Below are 21,570 nucleotides of genomic sequence, written 5' to 3' on the forward strand. Positions count from 1 at the left end.
GGAAAACCTGAGATACTTGCTGTCAAATTACACTAGGTAATTCATGTTATTGTTGCAATCTTCACTGTCTCTCACTGACAAGGACAATAACTGTTCATACAAAGGCAATTCTCTTTCATGGAGGAGGACACTGTTTGGAATGTTTCGTTTCTGTCCTCTTAGTAATAAGAGGAAGTATTTTGAAATGCTCTGTGAAAGGGAATTGTGCCTCTGTGGGTACCCCATTTGGTAGGCTGCTCCAGAGCCATGGATCCTGTAAGTTCCCCCAGATCAGATGCATCTAGTGAATGATGTTTTATAATTAATTATATGCTCCAGGGAAAGCCCTGGGCTCCAGTGACTTTTGCAGGAGCTCTGTGTTTGGCTGAGATGGTGAATTCCAGCACTATGCCCATTCTGTCAACCTTCAGGTTTCTCCTGGACTCAGCGAAGGGCTTCCAGAGTGGGGAAGGGGAAAGGGCAACTTGACCTTCATCAGCCACTGTTCATTCCTGTGCAGGCTAATAGAGGAACCTGCATGGCATGTTCAAGAGCAGCAGCACTCCCCCTGCCAAATCTCAGTGATTATTGTGTTCACCATATGTTAAATGTGATGCATTTTGATTCTGGGACAAGATTAGGCAAAAACTATGCGCAATACAAAAGGCCCTTCCCAGCAGGACTGGAGTTCTGTGGCTAACATGGACAGATATGGTAGTAGTTCTTTCACTTCTGCTTTCATTTTACATTTTAATGCAATTGTTGTTAATTGTGATTTTACAATGAAAACTATGATGTAGTTATAAGAACAATCTTACTAAACCACTCTGGTTTTCCATGACCATTTTCTTACTGAAAGGTGACCTTCTACCTGCTGATGGGATATTTATTCAAGGAAATGATCTTAAAATCGATGAGAGCTCTTTAACTGGAGAGTCAGACCAAGTCCGCAAGTCTGTTGACAAAGACCCAATGCTCCTGTCAGGTAAATCTGCTGGAATTCTTGCTGAGTTATCTCTTATGAACTGCTTTGTTTCGTTTTACCACACCGTCAGGTTTTAGTAACTGATCTTTTGAACACAGACACTGGCCTTCTCTTTGTAATTCAAAGGACATGCTATGGAGGTTTGATTGTGTGCAGTTATTTCTGATTGCCGTGCTTTATAAAGTGAGAAGGAAATGAAGTATTTTCAGAGGAAACGAGCATTTTAAAGTCTCTTTGAACACTTGGTGTATGTGCTAGATACAACAGAGAAAACCCAATGTGCTTAGAAGGAAATGCTAGAATACTAGAATACTGTGAGCTTAGCTTCTGTGGTAAATTCAAGCTCTTTGTAGTATTTGTATTTTGTAATATAATTCTATACAGTAAATTGGTTAAATAGAATGTGATTTTTTTAATCCTCATAAAGATAGTTTCTAAATAGGTTGATTGTCAATATCCCAGCTGGGATGTCATCACAACGTAACAGCCTGCTGATCCCACAGTCATCATCAATGTGTTATAACCTGAAACAGTCATTTTCAAATATACTTGAGCTTTTTATACATGGAAAAGATTCTCTTTGCTGTCTGGATATACAAGGGTCAGCCAAGGGGCACCCCAAATAGAACACTGATGTGGTGGTGCAGCAGGTCGACATGCAGCCCTGCAGCATTCCTGCCCCAGCCTGCCTCCCTGAGCAGGAGATTCTCAGGCAACACCTGCCATCACATAATCAGAGCACTGACTATCAGGTTATGAATGTTTATCATGTAACATATGGAATTGTGGGCTGCTAAAACCCCGCCAGCCTTCAGTCAAACGTAGCTGCATTAACTTAAGATGAAGGAATTGCTAATGTTACTGGTGGACTGGCCACTGCCACGGACTTCATGTTGCAGAAGACCATGTTAATTCATTTTAACTTTGGCAAGCTGCAAGCATCTTGCTCCCTGAAACTGTGTACTGGATTATTGTTTTCAAATGACACAAAAAGTTTCTGTCACTTCTGAGACTAAACCAGCAAAACAAATGGCTTTTTAGGAAATAAAAAGAATCCTTTAGTTTCTTTAAAAATATTCTGGGTTTTATTTATTATTTTGCTGCAGTGTGCTGCCAAGTGTAGGCCTTTTGATGTTCATGTTGTAAAACCCTAAATGTTTCCAAGTTGTGGATGCCTGAAAATGTGTTTACACATGTTAAATAGAAGATAGTAAAGCTTAGTGGTGTATCTGCAAACTCCAAAGGGTGCATTTGTGCGAGGAAGGTACAACGAAGAGCTGAGTATTTGCAGCTCATGCAGAAATGCTCAGTTGGTGGGGACAGTGCCAGTTGGGGTTTTTGAGGTTTTGGTGTCCCTCTGGCTCCCTGAGGTACTGAAAGGAATTTAAGGGAGTGTTGTGACATCCACCTGACATCCAGTGTATGAAGGTACTGACTCATTTTTGCTAGATTTACAGTAATTTGGTTTATCTTCTGGATTAATTTAGGATTCTCTTGGAGATGCTTTCTGGTGTATAAGCAGGGAGGCCTGCAGGGATATTTGGAGGAAGGGCAGCTCACTGGTGCTGTTCCTAACAAAATCAGTAATCCAGTGTTGTCCTTGAAATATTTGTGCAGTTTTTTTCATTTCTTTTTTCTTAGCTGGCAGTTGTGCTGTTCTGTAAACATCGTAACTGCAACAGACGGTTTCGTTTTAAAGAGATCGTTTTAATCGTGATATTTTCTTATAGAAACTTCTGTCATGGAATATCATTGGCTTCTATCAAAATCAACTGTTGCTGAGTTCTAGAGGTTTTCTGATCATGAGGTTTCCATTGATTCATGTACACTCACATATTCCTAAAGTGAATCAGATCTTTTTCAATACCCATAGATTTCCATGGTGGCTCTGAAAAACATGAAGGTGTTGCCCTGAAAGGGAGAGAAAGGGAAAGCAGTCAAGTTAGGAGAAGAGATGGTTTTGTGTTGCTTACCAAAACTCAGATTTTTTTGCTGTGAGGAGAGAAATTTGTCTTTACGTTTTTATTGCAGAGTTAAATCAAGTGTGTACTCTATTTTTCTCTCTTCCCATGTAATCCCTATTGTGATTACAAAGAAGGTGAGGAATTAATGTGATATTTTAACAAGCACTGCACTCACCTTTGTTCCATACTTATACTAATGATGTTTTACTCACACTGTGTTAGAAAATCTCTAAACTCTGTTTGTTCAGGAGTTGATACTCTCTCAAGCAAAAAAAAGAAAGACCTTTTTCCATCGATACAGTACAAAGTTTAATCCCAGTGACGTGAGAGCTGATGTGCCCAGTGGAAGTCATTAGTAGCCCAAAACCTGAGAGCTTGTAAAGCACCATGTCTTTCAGGGGTGGGTGTTAGAACTCAGTTTGCCTTGGATGTTAGCCCAGATCTGTATTTATATACAACTTGTCTAAAGAAAGAAACCCTCACCTGAATCAATCCCCTGCAAAACCATCAGACAGACCATAAATTTTCCTCTTATCTTTGTACTTGAAGACATCGTTCAGTTATCTTCAGGTAGGTTTCTGTAGTTTAGACAGATGTTGGCAGGATGTTGCTTGCCACTGTTCTCCCTTAATCATCTGTTGGAAATAAAAACAGTTCAGGCTTGACAGGAATAACTGAAAAAAGGTAACACCTGAATTGGAGCCACAGTTTGTTTGGTGAGTTTAAATTTGGTGCAGGATAAACACCCCAATCAGGGAGTATTATTTTCACCATCGGCACCTGGAACAACTTGTTTAATATGCAGTCAGTTTGGATGACATAATTAAACTAAATGAGTTTCTGTGCTTAATGTCCTGTTTGATCATCCAGATAGTCATTTACCATACTTGAGAAGCAGTTCTAGGAGTACAAGTGCTGGCTAAAGCAGATAGTTCCATCTGTATATAGCACATTCGGTGCCACCTAGGAAGGCAGACATAGAAATAGATAGGCTGATATGATATACCTGAAACCAAAGGAAGCAGCTTCTCTTATATAGTTCCACTGTACTTCTGTCTAAAACGTTTTCCTTCTTTTAGTTCAGTAACAGACTGAACTAGAAGAAGCATTCATGGTGTAGCATAAGCCATTGCATCAGTAGTGATCAGCTTAAATGAGATTGTGCTGACATAGTATTTTTTTGCATGGCATATATCAACCAACAATGAAGACAACTTGGGTAAGCAAACCAACTGCTACTCAACTGCCTTGATTGAAGCTGATGGGTCCCTTTAAGTTTTGTGTAGTTCAAAGTTCACAGAAATCCATGACTCCTAAATAGAGACATTTTGAATACGAGTCTGGCCTCAGTATTGCACACAGTGAAGTATTTTGGAGTACCATGTATTATAATAGTAACAAAATGCCTTATGAGGCTTACTGTTTAGACCTTTTTTTTTCCCCAGGCATTTAGATTAATTTGATTAAGGTATGAAAGAGTTACATAGAGGAACTCACCCAGTATAGTTCTTGCTGAACTGAACTTGACAGATCACTACTTTACTCTAACCTGACTCTTATAGGTGGTTACTTGTATCAGTGCACAACAAGGATCTGAAATGAAGAAAGAGAGCTTATTTAAGAACACATATACAAAAGAAATCTCTTGTTGTGGTGCTTTGTGAGGTTTGGAAAAAAAAAAGAAGCTGGAGTGAGGAACCGGGTCAGTTGTTTTCTGGAGAAAAGTAGTTTTGATTCTGTCTTCATTCCCTGCCAGGAAATACTCGGCCCTGGGCTTCCAGTGCATCAGAAATGGTCCGAACTGAGCAGCTCACTTCAGAAGTTCCGGTTGTTGAAGTTACTTGTGGATGAGGGGGTTTCTTCTGGTGGTTTGTTCACCTTATTATTAATTTCAGTTACCTCTTAGTAACTGCAGTGACTGAAACAGCTGCTTAGATATGCTGAGAACTTTTGTTCACCCCAAGTTTGCTGGAAGTAGCAAATCAGTGTAAAACCCCCAAACTGCCCAGCTCTAGCTTTCTTTTTTGTTTTTCAGCTCTATTTCCAATCTATTTCACCAGTACTACTATTAAACCCAGGTAGTTCTGAGCAGTCTCATGCTTAGTGGCATTTTTGTCTGAGAAGTACACGCTGTAATAGGTTTCTTATCCATTGAACCTGTTTCTATCTTTTTTTACTAAACTAGACTTCTTCCTTTTGTATCTTGGAATAGTCATAATTTAGTAAGTATTTAATTAACTTGAAATTAAATACTCAGCATGTGAAAGAATGATTTTACTAATATTGAAAAACCAGTCTTGAGAAGGAAAGGGGCCAGTAGAATTGTTCAAGATGAAGCTGAAATATGTGCTTAGTGTGCAGATCAGTGAAAAACACACATTCATTCCAAAACTCCATTTCTATAACAATAGCTGATTGAAGTTACAGTACCCATGTCTTTATTCAAGGTAGTATAATGCCATTTAAATGGTGAAATTGCCAGTTAGGTGAAAGGAGGTCAGTTCTGTGGCTTAGCTTAGATGCTGCTGAATTCTCCATAGCACTAGCGGAACATAATGTGATGATAAATTAGTATCATCTCTAAAACATGCTTTTGTGTGCACCTGAACAGGTTTGAATTATGTTTTACAAAACTAATGTTAGGAAAAGGTTCAGAAAGGCATTTCAGGTTAAGGCAGGTTTGTCTTTTCCTGGTGTAGGGTGGTGAAATCTGGTGGGTACATGTTTTCTTAATAGAGTGGTTTGGAAACAGAAATGTGTGTGCCAAGTTTTGGAGGATATTTCTACCCACCCTTGTAGTCCAATACAAAGAGTCCTTCAGAAAAAGACATGGGAATATTAAAAGCAAGTTCTTAATTGAAATATATTTTAAATGGTGTTAACATTAAAAAAGAAAGGTTCCTCTAAATTTTGAAGTTAAGTTTCAGACATTTTGTGTTTTGTCTGGGCCAATACAATGAAGCTTATTTTGGTTTTTAAAGATCTGTTCTGTTCCTTTAGGCTTGAACATAACTTGTGTTTTGTTGTTTGGGTGGCAGTCCTGATTTGTATGCCTGTGATGTTTTTCTCTATCAATCATATGAAAGAAAGCAAATGACATTTTAAGGACTCAAATTTTGTCTCACAAAGCCACAGGAACAGTTGTCAATGAACTCAGAAAGTCTGTTGCTTTTCTTTGCGATGTCTGACCATTAGTGCATTTTTGTTTTTATTTGGCTTCTTTCTGCTGAAGTTTTCTCAGTGTTCTGATGAGATATTTATGCTCTCAAATTAGGTTCAGTGTTGACAGATGTTCTCTCTGTTCTGTGTTTCTATTTTCCTTTTAAGAACATGAGAGATTTTGATTATTTAGAGAAAGATATTTTGATTATAAATAGATAGTTGCATTGCTTACCATGTTCTAGGACAGCGACTGGATGAACAGCAAGCGTTTGTGTGTGTGTGTGTATAATACAAATCTGTATAAGGGCACAGGTCCATATATCTTCACTTTTTTTAGCTTTTGAGAGAACTCACTGAAATGAGTATATTTTCTATACCTAAAAAGCAGTGTTTTTTTTTAAAGGGAGGGGAAAAAAGATCTTTCTGTGGCCATTCAGGGTTAGGAGACCTGAATGCCCAATAAGATTCTCATTGCGAAATCAATTCTACTCCCCACGTGCTCAGTGCAGCCAGCTCGTGGTGCAGTCAGTCAGGAGTCCATGTTGCAGGAGCTAGCAGAAAGCTTGTTTGAAGATGTCTCTTTTGTTGTGGTTTCAGGTGTGCCCTGCTGCAGTACATTCCACAACTACAGGCCCCAGTGAACAACTTCGGTTTTAAAATGTTGAGTAGTAGTTGGTGATGGTCATGGGTGAGTGACTAGGGGCAAGATAGCTGAGAATAAGCTTACCAGAATTTTTACCTCATTAGCCACAGCACTATTTAAGACAAGCCAGTTAATGCCTCTGCCAAATTCGTGCTGCTGCAGCATGAATGAAACTGTGGTGTTGTCTTAAGGAAGGTCAGTGGATCTCACATTTTTGGTGAACTTGTTCTGATTCCATCTGGTCTCATTCTTCTGGTGTTCCACAGCTGCAAATGGGGAATAATGACTGCTCTTAAAATAAAATGTATTTAGAACTGTAGCACCTAGGATTAAAACCAATTGTTAAGTAACAGAATACTTCCTGAGCAGGTTCTAGTTAACCATGGGTCTTCCCATAGTTCACCTGGAGGTATAAATGTACACCCGTCTTTTTTGTGTGCTGTGATTTTGTTTCTCAGGGCTGACAGCTGGTGTGTTACAGTCTGTTTTCATCGTTTCCAAACTACTTCCTCCTTCATATACAGGAAAGAATATTTAAAAGAGTACAAGTCCAGTAAGCTTCCCGTCCTTGCTCTGGTGTTGAGAAATTACAGCTTTTCCTCTGTGTTCTCACAGTGACTTACGCTTAATGGGCATAACAGTTTTCTGCTCGGTTATAAATTTTTTCCAAGATGTAAATCAGAATATTTTCCATCACTTCTGGGAATTTCTATTGGTTTTTGCTCCCACAACTCATAGCAAAAGGTTTCTTAGAGGCTATGTGTGACCTGGATGCATCTATTGTTTGGTTCAATATAGGAACAAGAGCTGTAAATAAACAATTTCTGTACACTAAAGCATGAAATATTTCTGGAAAGGAATTTACTTTAAAGAATGGTAAAATTATCTAGTTAAACAAATGATCCTTCTCAGGAAAACTTAACGTACATTTTGATTGGTACTGCAGTAATAGAAATCTCTCACAATGAATTTGTTTTCAAGTGCCTGTTTGGGATTCTGCTGGTTTACTGTAACATCTCCTTGAAGACTTTGTGTGGCTTTTTTCATTTTAAAGACGTGAAATTGTCTTCGAAAACATTTTTTCTATGCATGTAAATCAAGTGAGCAAGATGAGAAGAAACCAACCGCACATGTATTTTCACTTCATTTATGTGACAATATTGCATGTGCAGTCAGTGCAGTCTTGACCAGAGTCACAGAGGAATGCTTGCAGAACTCTGAAAGACTGCTCAGTTACAAGAATTAACTAGATGAAGCTAAACTTTCCCACAATTATGCAAACTCGGTTAGTGGCAACATTCCTTTTGAAAAAGGAATCTGATGTGTGTGGTTCATGCAGGTGCACCCTGGGATTTGCAGTTAAGCATCCATTCTTGGTAGAGAATAACATACAATAGGGGTTATTTTTGGTATGTAATTATATTACCTCAGTATAGATTTTTTAAATGTAACAAATTTATTTCAGTACTATAGTAAAAGTCTTGCATAAAATATTTAATGGTGGTTCTTTCTATTTTTTCAGCTACATATAACTCTCACTGCATATTTTCAGGTACTCACGTCATGGAAGGCTCTGGACGGATGCTGGTAACTGCTGTGGGTGTGAATTCTCAGACAGGCATCATCTTCACCCTGCTAGGGGCTGGAGGAGAAGAAGAAGAAAAGAAAGATAAGAAAGGTAAATTTCACAACACATAAATACGCTCTGAAGAAAGCTCTTGGGCTTTGTGTAGCCAGGGCTCTCCCCCATTTCTGACAAATAAATATGATTTTAACAACTTCCTTTTTTGTATACATTTTCGTCATTACATGTCACACAGAAAAACAGCCAAAGCTGTTAACCAATAAATACATTGGATAACAAGATGTTTTTCCAGTGTGAAATTGTGGATTCTTAGTACATAATGCAATCAAGGGAATACATGGGCACCCTCCCATTGCCATGTCTTCTTTACATAAACCCATACTCACCAAAACTTTGCTAAGGTTTTGCTCTTGTGCATTTAACTCTATGTAATATTTTTTTCAGAAAAAAATCAACAACTTGGCCATGGAAATAGCCTCTTTCTTTGAGCTTCAAAAGTAAAACAGAGATTCATGGTGGCTTTTTGCTTGCCTGGGTGTTTAATGACTGTAGAGGCATTTTAATTTCTTAAGGTGTAAAGTTCTGGCTAAGACTAATAAGAGACAAGAAAGTAGCAAAAACTGTTGACAGAATTTAGCTTTGATGTCTGATGCCAGTTAATGGAATCAAGAAGTCTCTGTAGACTTTTTGCCTTCATATAGTGATGCCATAAGCAGTTGCTAATTTATGGCTTGCACCCATAAGCAGAAAAATGATTTAATGTGTGTGCTTTCCAGGTTTGGTTCATAGTCTTGTACATTGTTCAAGTCTCCTTTCAGAATCTCGTTCCAAGTTTGTTCCAAGAATATTTATCTGTCAGAGTTAATTTTAGGGCTAATTAAGATGGGGTTTTAGTAATTTCACCACTTTTCAGTGGGTTTTGCCATCGATGAAAAAGAGCAGCTAGAGCTTTACTGAACGTTTGACTTAGCCTCTGTCAGGCAGTGTGATTCCACCTTTTTGTCATTTCCATCCTATTAATTTGAAGCTGCAGCTAGGAAGGCCAAATTCAAATGGTTTTCATGACCTACAATTTCCATTTCCAAATACGTGGAAAAGGTGGCTGCACTTGTTTCTCTGAGGAGATCCCTTTTGAGTTGATGGAAGGCTTTATGCAATGTTTACCCTTTCATTTCTACCCAGAAATTCACAATACCTGCTAGGCATGGTTAGTTCCGGGACCATTCAGGCTGAAACTTCCCAAAGTAAAGCTCTTCCATGTCAGACTGGTTTTGAACAGTATCTTAGAGTTTGATCTTGCTGCGATTAAAAGAAAGGCTCTTGGCCATGGACCTTTTGAGGTCTGGCAGCATCTGTTTTGGCAGTGACAAAGGGTATTATAGGTGAGGAAGAGGAAGCTTGGTACCTGTTTGGAAGTGACAGCCATTTGCCCTGCTGTCCCTGTTTAACTGGGCTGGCCTTCTCTGTGTGTTGTTTTGCTCAGGACACTGATGATTCTCTCGTGTCTCTTTGTAGATGGCCTTGAAAGACAGGGAAAGAGAAATCAGAGGTAGCAGAGTAATGCACTGCACTGTGCTTGTAACTTACTACCCAGACACAGAGACTCTGACACATGTATCAAAGAACTTTATATGCAGACACTGAATCTAATTGGATATAGCTACAATACCAAGAAAATCCCTTCACGTTTTCTACTGTTGGTAGCAGCTTTGTGCTGGTGCAGAGGAGAGGCTGGGCAGAGCTGGCTGTAGATTGAGGCCCAGCCTCACATAATGTACTCTTGTGTATGAATCTGCAACTCTCTGAAACCCTGCGAATCATAAATGTTTGTTTCAGTCTCCTGTGGGTGCATGCTTTTATTGTTCATTAATATTCTGTTAAAAACCATCATGCAGGTGTGAAACAGGAGGATGGACATCAGCTTCCAGGTAGAGTAAGAATTGTACCACATCAAATGAAAGGATGAGGCTTTTAGCCAGCAGCTTTGGGGCAAATCATGGTTGAACTGATAATTGTCTTTGAATCAGTGCAGTTAAATTAAAGAATAATTTAAATCAGCAGGATTGTTCGTGGCAAACATTTCAGTGTGCGTGCATTGTTGGTGTTGCAAGTCTTAATGTTAAGCTTGAATAATCAGTTACTCTGAAGCAAATTACAGCATATTAAATGTTGGAATGCATGATTTGCTGCTGGTAGTTCATGCTGCGCTGGTTAGTGTGACTATCCAAATGGCATAAAAAATAAGCATGAGTAACCAAAACAGTTTAAGTTATTACCAGCACAGCAGTCAAATTTGCAATTAAAATTTGCACGAACGTAGTCACCCAGGGCATGTTTTTAACTCCTGTCTGCTGTTTATTTTCCTCTCCCAATTTACCATTTGTAAATAAAAGGATGCTATCGTTCTTGAATACCAAACCAGTACAGTGGCAAACAGCCACTATGGGTTAGGTGCTGCGGGAGTCCAAGAGTCTCAATCAGGATTCATTACAGGACTTCTGTGTTCCATTGAGAACAATTGACCAACACGAACCAAACAAGGCTTAGTTAATCTGTTATGTACAGAGGCTAAACTTGTGAACTCTAGTATAAAACACATAATAAAGTAATAAAACCTTCTTTGGGTTTTCCACCTTCCTGCTAGGAAAGATTTCTTGACCGGTTTCACTACTTTGCAGATAATGGCTAAAACCAGAAAAAAAATTATTTTCTGATACATTTTTCATTTCATAACAAACCAGTTCCATTTGTTATTTGGATTTAAAATAACTCCTTGTTCTCCTCAAAACTTCATTTGCCATTTCCACATACAATATTGAAAAGCTTAATGTTTCTGTTCAGGTCAGTGTGCATATTAACTAGGTTATGGTAGGATATAGGTTGAGCCCATGTTAGACTGGGTTGTATCAGCAATAACACATCATAATATGCAACATGACATAAAATACAAGATCTGTAATGTTGTGAATTCATAAATGTAATATAATAATGTAAAAAAAATGTAATGTGTAGATTCATAAACTCAAGGGAAATATTTCAACCATTTTAATATTTGCATAACATTATATTAAACAAGTCACACATAAAAGGACCAGTGCAATGCACATAATACTGTGTACTGTCAGTTCTCACCAACTCTATTAAATGCCTTTCATTTTATTTACTTATTGTTATTCCATGTATGAGTTTTTGCTTTTGTAACATCTCTGTAATGATATTTTGCTTTTGAAAATTATGTTAATTAATTTAAACGAGATTGATTTGAAGAAAACAAAGCCTCAGTATTCCATAAATGGTTTTGTTTTGTCATATGCATTTGTTCATGTTGTTGTTATTATTATTATTTATATTTTGTTTTTTTTATCCATTATTGCTCAGTAGATTCTTCCCATCCCTCCTCCCACCCTCCTTCAGCTACAGATGGTGCAGCAGGTGCAAATGCCACTGGTAATGCAAATGCCAGCTTAGTCAATGGTACGTCACGAACACCCAGTTTGCTGTATTTGATAGATTCCTCTCCTGACTCTGTAAGATCCCCTCCTCCTTTGATGAACTGCACAGATGTTATATGTGCATGTGATTGCCCTCTGAGAGATCCTACTCCGTAAACTCTATGGTAGCTTATAAGAGATGCCACAAAGATGCTACAACTGGCTTCATTCACACAGATTTAAGCAGGGAGAGGAAGAAGTAGGAATTATGATCTATTTGTCATTAATTAAAACTGCAGTTAAAAGGAACAGTTAAGCAAGGCTAGTTTCAAAACTTTTGAGCTGCCTTCATTGTAAAGTTCTTCACATATTTGCCAGCATAGATCTGAAGAACACCATGATAAAATGATTCTCTCTTCTTCTGATGTGCCACTCTCATAAGTATTCATTAGTCTTCATGCAGCTCTGAGAAACAGTGCTTGGGATCAGGAATCTGGCTCGGTTTCAACTAACAGTGTGTTAGGAATTTTGCTGCGCTGAGCATCTTTTTTGGAAGATTAGACAGGGATCATCTAATGAACCTGCCTGTATTTACGAAAAAGAAACAAAAAAATATTGCAGTAGTCAGTTTTGGCTGTCTCTTAGTACAGATTCTTGACCCCACTTCTTAGCATGCAGATATCTCTTTGAATAGTCTAATAACAGTATTAAGTGGAATGGGTCAATATTAGTCTAGGCAGCAGCTCTATTTTTTGTAATAATCAGATGCATTAGTCTTTATTTGCCATAAAACCCTTCCACTCTTGTGCTGCACCAGGAACACTGACAACAGTATTTCTGCTTTTCATCGTGTTGGTGATAGAATGTTTTTTCCATGCAGGTCAGTCATTCTTGCATTATGCATGTGAAACCAGAGCTTCTGACACAGCAATGCCAAGTACTAGACAAGTACGAAGATTTACTGGTGCAATATCTTATTTAAAGCAATGGCAAAGGAAATCTCTGAGGCGATTTTAAAAGAATTTTATTAGGATTCAAAAGAAACATGTAACCAGATTTTAACTCTGCTCCTTCACATGCTAAGTTTGTGGGGACACTAGGATTTATCATTTCTACATCTCACTGCATGACAGGAACGTGTATCATCCTGGTTCCTGCACTGTGATTTCAGATTCCTTAGAGACCAAGAACCAGGAAATTAACAGTGAATGTATCATTCCCCATTCTTTATGCTCTATAATTCTACTTTGTTGTGTGTAAACCAGATGTACGCATACCAAGTCTTGCCAGGTATCACCCCCCAGTCCCTCTGCAGACTGCAGTGTCACAGTCATGCAAGTTGCACAAAGTTAAGCATCTGCTTATGTGCTTTGCTGGGTGACAACTGCCACTCAGCAGGATGCAGAGATGAGTCCTAAATAGTTCTAACCTCGTTTCCACGTTATCAAGCTTTAGTTGCCTGGTAAATACCTTTTATGTTCTGTCTTACTGCCTGAACCTTGTCTATAATTTGAGTTCCAAGGGAAGTTAAGTCAGTGTCTTAAGTAAGTATGTGATTTTCTGTCATATACTTTCCCATCAGAAACAATACTGTCCTGTTTAGCTTGGAGTTGAGAGATAGATCCTCACTTGGTTTCAGTGCACAAAGTGCAGAAGTCAGTTTTTTGTGCAGCTGAGCATGTTTTTGCTTTTAACTCCTTTGAGGTGAGGTGGTAGAATTAATTCTGCAGATCTTTGATCAACATGAACAGGAGATACTTTCCACGGTTCAACTTATCTGACATTGTGTGCAGAGGAGAACAGATTCTTGGCAAGTAGGGTCAGCCCTTCTTTGAAATTGTCTGGGAAATTGCCAAATTCCAGTGTGTTTATACGACACGTTTCCCTACTTAGCGATGAGGATGAGTTAGAGAATAAAGTAGGTATGTATGGAAGGGGGTTTGGATGGGAGAAAGGAAGGAAAAAAGTAAGGTCTAAAGCAAGGAGACCAAGTTCATGCAGATATTTTTTCAGTAGGGATGAAATAATGTTTTTTCAATAATGTCAGAGGATTCTCCCTGAGATGTGACTGGAAAGAAGCATGTTTTACCTGAAGTCCTATACCTCTGTGTAGCAAGTACCTCCAATTAAAAAAAAGATATTATATACTTGAATAAGTACCTAGCTCAGGAAATACTGTTGCTTGTTAATTGAAAATATGTTACCATTTCAGAGAGAATATTGTCTTAGTTGTCAATATAGAGTTGACACAAAAGAAATCAGTTGTTTTCAGTCAGTGAGCTTATAGTGTTAAATTTGTGCAGGTTTGTGACACAATCTGTGTGTATCGAAGGAACTGCTATAACATCTGTTGAGTTCTAGTAGTTGAGATTAAAATACATAACTGTTTGATGGTCTCTGTTAAAACTACGGGCAATATGTTCAGTTTTTAGAATAAGTAGATGAGAAAATGTTACAGAAATGTAATTAATGAAAATTCATCTATTTTTAAAGTGCATTTAGAAAAGGTAAATTTTTTTAGAAGAAAATACGGGAAACGGCAATCACTGTTTCAGCTTGTTTACCCCAAATTTGATTTCATTAGAGAAAGGAGTGCTCATCGCTGTTGTTAGAGCACTGCTCCATTCCTACTCCATATCAGGTTGTTGGGGGTGTTTTTCCATTTGGTACCAGAATTTGTTACTGAAAATTATATTCTGGTCTAGAAATACCCCAGCAGACCCAGAGAAAAGTCTCAGCTGAAATACTCAGTAGGTACCGTTAATTCTGTCAGTTCTGGCACATGCATGCACATCACTGTGCAATTCCTGCAGAACAATCTGCAGTTTTAATACATTTTTAAGTATTTTCTGAACTGTAAGTGAAGTTATTTAGTGTGTGCATAGGAGAATTGGCTAAAACTTCCTGTTAGGTAAAGTGGAGTCAGATCTGTACTTTTGTAATCAACCTGTGTTTTACTAATGCGTTGGCTCTGATACCAGCCTGCATGAGAGAATTCCAAGTATTCACTGCAGATCCATTTGACGTCATTTTCCCCCCTATATATAGATTTGCAATGTGCGTCTGTTCCTGCTAGCAGCAGACTAAAACTTGGCATGAAGAGGGCTATAACTCATTTCCATTGCAAGAGGAGCCCTTGTGGAAAAACCACAGGGTATTTTGTGCTTTTCTGCTCCATCACAGCACATAAGAACACAGCTCCATTAGCTGCTTCAGGTGATACCGAGCAGTTCCTCCCATGTACAAACAGTTTCTAATGCCAGTGATAGATCTTTGTTATTCTGTGCCACTGACTCCTCAGAAAGGGCTGGGAGAGGTAGGTGGGAGTCTTGTCTTGGAAGGTTTATTTGGAGAAGTACCTGTCTTTCAGAGTAGGAGCTCAAGACCGGTGCCATGGGTGCTTTCCAAAGGACAGATTTTAGTAAGGCAAAGACAACATGCAGAATGTGTTATATTCAAATTCAGAACCTTCAGAGCAACTGCAGAATGCAAGTCATAGTAGGAGGCTCTGTGTTCTTATAATAAACCATCATCCTTGCTTGGAAAAGTGATAAAAATAAACTCAGAATTGGACTCCAGGGCCCAAACACTGTTCCTTTTACTTATTTCAAAAAAGAAAAGAAGAAAAGATTTGCAACATTTATGGGAAAATAGATTACACTTTAAAAAAGAATTATGTATAAAACATTATCAAAATATCAGTAAATACTCATCCCTTTAATGTTTCTAAACAATGCATAAAAAACCAGAAAGATGGGATAGTATTTCTGGTCCTAGCACTAACTGAAAGGAGAAAGGATCTCTCAGCAGTAGTGATTCTGTCAGCTCATTTTCTTTCTTAATTTCTTCCTTTATTCATAATTTATATCCAAGTGCAAGCTTAAAATTATTTTGAACAGGAGGAAATAAATCCTTTACATTCTTTTCTTTATATTTTCTCTGTCATAATTACCTAAATTACCTGTTCTTTGTTATTCTATCTACATAATCAGAAAATAACTAGCTGTGATGACTCTCCCCTTGCCCCAACAACCTAAACGCAGTAGCTGCTGAGGTTAAGAATATATTTCTTACATATTGGTGTTCTCACTGTTGTTAGTGATTATCCATTTGGTGTCCTGCTGGTTTATGGTAGCCAGGGTAGATGAATTGTTAGTGTAATTCATTACAACAATTATAATACCACTACTAAACAGCAAATAAATAGCATCAAATTAAATACTTGGATTTACATAGAAAAAAAAAATGTTGTGTTTTCCAGTTATGCAAGCCTTGGGCTTGGGTTTGTTTTGGTTTTTAAATGGCAGAATCATCAATTATACTGCTTTAAGGTTTTGATTTGCGTTCTGAAAAGAGAGCTATAGAGCAGACTGCTCTAAATGAGGGTTTTCCAGTTCTTAAGGAAGGCTTTATCCTCTAGCCAGAACCTCTAGAGATGCTTTATGTCTTCCACTAACTTTATTAAAAACCATTCTTAAAAAAATAGCCATTAGAGAGATAGCAAGTTCAACTGTGAACTCTGTGTACAATTTCTTCAGGAAATTCCACAGCAAAAACAAACTTGGTTTTGTTTGGGTTCGTCCATGCATGTCTCATGGCAAAGGGGAATATACTATATATTATTACAGCCAAGATGGGAACAGAGTTAGAAATCTGAGACCCCCTTGCCGTGATTGGCCTCCTGTGCTCTGGAGGCTCTCAGTTCCTGCGGCTCGCTAGCACAGGGTGAAGTGATGAATTCATGGCTGATTTGGCCATTTGTCCTCTTTTGGACAGGGAAGGTTTTAGTGATCTCCCAGTTACTGAAAATACAAAGATGCAGGAAATGCACCTTAGCCTTTATAGTTTTACAAACTCTAACGATGCATTTCTGATTGGAATGTGTCAGAAATCCTGTAAAGGTGGTTTAACTGTTAAATTTCTTTAGCATTATTTATTGTGCATTATACATAATTATACAAAGAGAATGTCATCCCTTCTGACTGTCACATTTACAAAACTCAAGCAGTCTTTTCAATGAGATAAATTCCGATGTCACTGTGAAAATTTCCTAAGGATCCCACCAAGAAATTTTGAGTACCTTTGAAATTGTTTGCTGGTGATTCAAACACCAAGATTTTGTCCACTCCAGTTTGTGTTCTGCCATTGGTATTTCATAGACACTTTCAAATGGTGTATGTTCAGTTTTAAAAAGAAAGAAATCACATAAGGACGTTAGAACGCTGAGGCTCTCTGTAGCTAAAATAGGAAATTGGATGCACTTGGCAAGTATTTCTTCAGGATAAACCTGACTATAGAACAATCTCATGGCACTTGATTAACTTGCTAAGTAATACAACTAGGGGAGGAAAATGCAAGTTAAAAACCATTTATGATTTACATTTTTATTCATATTCGTTGACACAATTATTTATATTTTGTCTTAATTTACTAAAATAGTGAATTTAATTCTGGACTACATTAAGATAGTCATGCTGTATACTGCAGTGTGCAAAAATTACGCCTGTGGTTAAGTCCCAGTTTTCTGAAATTTCATTTCAGGAATATTATTCAAATATTAATTTCCACTGGATTCTTTTTTTTAGTTTCACCCTCTCAACTTCTGCAATTTGCTCAAAATCATGTGCTGATACTTAATATTTATATGTTACAACACTGAACTTGACTGCAGTCCATGAATGTGTCCAGCTAAGTCGTCCTAAGTAGATGTATAATAGCAATGGTCTCTGACCATAAAGAAGTACCTGTAACATGCTCATTGCTTTTGTCTGCCCTTTTTTATGTAAATTCCCATTTTCATGTTCTGTCTTGGGCAAAGGTTGTTTACTGTCTGTTGTCTGTTGAAATTTTTCATCATATAGGCAAAATGCAGGATGGGAATATGGAGAACAGCCAGAACAAAGGTAATCTTCTTTCGTATTAAGGAGGTTGTGGATTTTATTTTTAGCATGTAGTTAAATTCTGTTAAAAAGTAACATAAAAATCTGTGATTTCTGCCTGTGTGTAAAAGTGGCCCTGTTGTTCAAACAGAATGTTCAACCCTGCCCCAACCAACCAAACCTGACAAAGAAACCTTCCTAGGTTTTTATAACTTACAGATATTTAGGATAGGAGAAGAGCAGTGTTTCTAATGAGCCATTTATAGATTATGCTTTCATGTCACAAAGCTCATTTAAAATCCATTTTCTTGTGCAAGTTACGTATGCTATGTATTGTTAGTGGATTTCCAACCCTATTTTTGATATGTCTCATCACCTTGGTGTTTAATGGCATTGTATGGACACATTTTCTTTTGCAGGGAGAAGGTAAAGCAGTAACAAAAGGAAACCTAAAAGCCAAGAGGTTATTCAGCAATGTAAGAGTATAGTATAAGGATAAATAACAGGAAGATTAAGAATCTTGGGAATTCCTTATTTAACGTTCAATCTCAGGATGGAATTGAAATAAACAGTTTGCTTTCTCTGAAGCAAAGTCATGGTTCCCTTTCTACTGTATGAGACACAGTTATCACAATTTCTTTGGGTCATGCCAAAGAAGTCAACTAAACTACAGCTTTCTCTTTTCAGATAGTACTGAAGATTGCAGAGGTGATAGATCAGAAACTGAACAGATAAGCTCAGTGGTTAATGATACAAAACTATTAAATAAAATGGTATTAAACAAGTAAGGCTTAAGGTTAGGTAGTCGAATTAGATTTCCAGATCAAATAAGCACAGTTTTGTACAAGCTCTTCACGAATGTCAAAGCAAAGCTGTTTCATCTCATTCTGTTTAATTTACTTATGTCTGTGTTCGATACAAACCAGATACATACACATATATAAACTGGAATGTCATTGCTTTAAAAAAAACACATCTCTCTCTTTGATACTAAAATAAAGTTTCCTTATATGAGCATTAGCGTTCGTTCTTTCAAGAACGGATGGTTTGGCCCTTAAATGGTGTAGTTTTTTTTATGTGAGACTAATGATGGTGTCCCCATCGGATGGTTAAGTTACTTGAATACCGAATGCTAAGGAAACTTTTAAAGTCTGGTTTTACCTAGAATAGCAGTTCATGAAACGTGATCCACTGGTCTTTGCGGTGCCCATGTGGTCAAGAGATGAGGCCCATAGATCATCTGTGGGACTACGTTACCTTTAAAATGTTTTCATGAGAGGTGTGACTGTAAGGGTGCATTGTAATCTATGAGGCATAACAGCATTTAGAGAAACACAGACTGTCTATTTGCCAAAGCTTTTGAGATCTATTCTAGGAAAACCTGCATGTACTGTTGTACTGTTACTAGCCAAGTAATCTACAAGACATTAAGTGATATATATGTGTATAACACAGAATGTCATCGGTGGTTTAAAAAGATCAACCAATAAATAAAACCCAATGACTTTCATGGTGCTTGACAAAGAGTGCAGCCCTGATACCCATGTTTATGGGGTGCACATGGGTGTGCTTGTACATTTGTGCCATGCAGAAGCCCCCTGGGTCTCACAGGGGTATCTGACTGCCATGGGAGTGAAGTGTAATCCTGTGCGTAGAAATAGTCATTCGTGTTGCAGTCAGCCCCTTCAATGACTGTTGCTGGTTGAATTCAGTATCAACATTACAATAAAAGGAATGAATAGTTTTGGAGTAACTGTTCTGTTCTGCATTATTAGCCAAGCAGCAGGATGGGGCTGCTGCCATGGAGATGCAGCCGCTGAAGAGTGCAGAAGGGGGAGAGGGAGATGACAAAGACAAGAAGAAATCCAACATGCACAAGAAGGAAAAATCTGTTCTTCAGGGAAAGCTGACCAAGCTGGCAGTCCAGATAGGCAAAGCAGGTATGACCGGATAACTGACTGAGGAAGCAGTATGTTATACTGGCGACAAAGGGGTTTAGAGCCAGTTATTCTTAAAACAGGATGGGCCTCTTACTGCAATATTTAGAAATGGGTCATCTTAATGCTTTTCTAAAGATAGTTATGTGGTATTGAAGATCTTTTATTCTCCTAAAACTTAGCTTTGATTGTCAAGAAACTGGAAGCTTTAGGCAACTTGGATTGTAATGAATATTTGAATCAAAATGAAAGGTAGCTTTTGTCATAGTTAAGATTCCCAAATGCAGTAATTACAAATTTAATTTCCTCTCCACTTAGAACTTCTGAGTACACAGTTTCAGAATCTCTAATATCCTCACAAAATACCACTCACACAGCATGTCCTGTTACTGATTCAGAAAGCATTCTGTTTTCTCTTAATATCCATATTCCTGCCTTTTACCCAAACATGACACATCCAGTACCACCTGGTCCCTACTGTTAGAAGTAGCACTTCTCCAACATGTAGGTAGAAAGTGAAACTCTTTCATAATGACATAATATTCATTAGATTCTTTTTTCTAGTGGTGTTAAAGAGAACTTAATCTCTATCCAGATCCTTGGCAGACGCCCTACACCAGATTCCTAACTTTACCTCTGTGCAGTCTCCTTTATCCTTCTTTACCAGTTTGATTTTACCCCTGCTAGTCCTTCTCATTCCTTTCTAAGTTCATTACACTTAGTTGATCATGTAACACCATGATGCCACTTCTATCTCCACCTGAACAGTCCATGGCTTAGAATCTGTGGGTATCATCTCTTTCATGTCCAGTTTCATGCTTTGGCCAGTTTCATATTCCTTAATCTTCTCTGCTTTGTTGCTAGTTGTAAAACAGTTGCATTGATATAAAACCACTTCATTTCTCATGATCATTAATATCTTAAATACCTTAAATACCTTTCTGCCTTGCCTTCTGTTTATTACTCTCTTTGGTATTTCTGCATAGATGTGACTATCACTTTTAAAGCGATAACGGCGATTTCTAAATGAAATGTGGCAAGTAATAGGAATTCAATTAATTATTGCCTCATTTGATTTTTCTTTGTCATTGGGCAATCTGTGGGGATGTCTTGCGTTGTCATGAGTATTTGCCTTTACAATATTTTAATGGTTTTCCTTTATCCTCTGGCATATACCAGTCTCCATGGCTCATCTGCTTCCTGTCAACCTTAGCATCCTTCAGCTTACCCAGTCAAGACATGAAATTCACAGCATTCTACATCTCCCGTATGATCTCATTAGAGAGAAATTAATTCACACTGAAATGCAGGCTTAATGGCTGCATAGAAACCTGCCAAAGAGCAGCAATCACAGAAGGCAAAATAGATGTTCCAACGGAGTTTGTATTTGTATGCTCAAATCCAGGCACAAAACTGCAGAGGGGGAGTGCTTGCTTAGCAAAGTCTGTGTCACTGGGAGAGCATATTAAGTCCCTGAGATCTTCCATGAATTGGTGTCTCTTGTGCTCTATTGTCAGTGTCAGACCCCTTGAGCCTCTCTTCATAAAAGTACATGCGGTTTACAAATTCCCTTGGAGAAGGGAAACCTTGGACACACTGGTATTTATCACATTTTCAAGAAAAGCAGGGAAAACCTGCTCTGTGGATGATCCTGCAGCATTGCCTCATTGTATTCAGCCAGGCACATCAATAAGGCTTTCCTAAAATATCTTATACAGCAACATAAACTACAGGAGACTCCTTTTCTCAAGCCTCTTAAGATAAGCTTATTTAAAAGAAAGATGAGTGTTTGAATGTGGGTAGACCAGTAATTTGTGAAAGGTGGAGGTTAAAAGGACAGCTAAATGTTGTACCAAAGTACTGCACTAAAGGGAAAACCCTCCAGTAACAGCGAGCTCCTGTGGAACCAGACCGACTGTGAAGCTTTAGTGGCAGCAGTAAGATGGTGCTTAAAAATTAACATGATATGATTCAGCTGTTCTGTAGAGTTCAGCATTTCCTTATT

The 21,570-nt window shown here is 38.0% G+C and overlaps 1 protein-coding gene across 14 annotated transcripts in view; it reads left to right on the forward strand.

Annotated features, from left to right (window-relative positions):
* The window catches only part of ATP2B2 (ATPase plasma membrane Ca2+ transporting 2), a 309,277-nt gene that overhangs the window by 207,310 nt on the left and 80,397 nt on the right, over positions 1-21,570 (forward strand). For 10 of the 14 annotated variants that reach the window (XM_062620069.1, XM_062620078.1, XM_062620167.1 and 7 more), the window contains 5 exons: positions 839-964; positions 8,286-8,411; positions 11,700-11,792; positions 17,611-17,652; positions 19,404-19,568. In XM_062620069.1, the coding sequence (XP_062476053.1) occupies positions 839-964; positions 8,286-8,411; positions 11,700-11,792; positions 17,611-17,652; positions 19,404-19,568 (552 nt within the window). The remainder of the gene's footprint in view (positions 1-838; positions 965-8,285; positions 8,412-11,699; positions 11,793-17,610; positions 17,653-19,403; positions 19,569-21,570) is intronic. The other 4 variants (XM_062620151.1, XM_062620116.1, XM_062620157.1 and 1 more) reach the window with 2 other exon arrangements.

The sequence above is a fragment of the Pezoporus occidentalis genome, unplaced genomic scaffold (assembly GCF_034315485.1).
Source record: "Pezoporus occidentalis ecotype Australia unplaced genomic scaffold, CSIRO_AGI_Poc_V1 ctg106, whole genome shotgun sequence".
Lineage (NCBI taxonomy): Eukaryota > Metazoa > Chordata > Aves > Psittaciformes > Psittacidae > Pezoporus > Pezoporus occidentalis.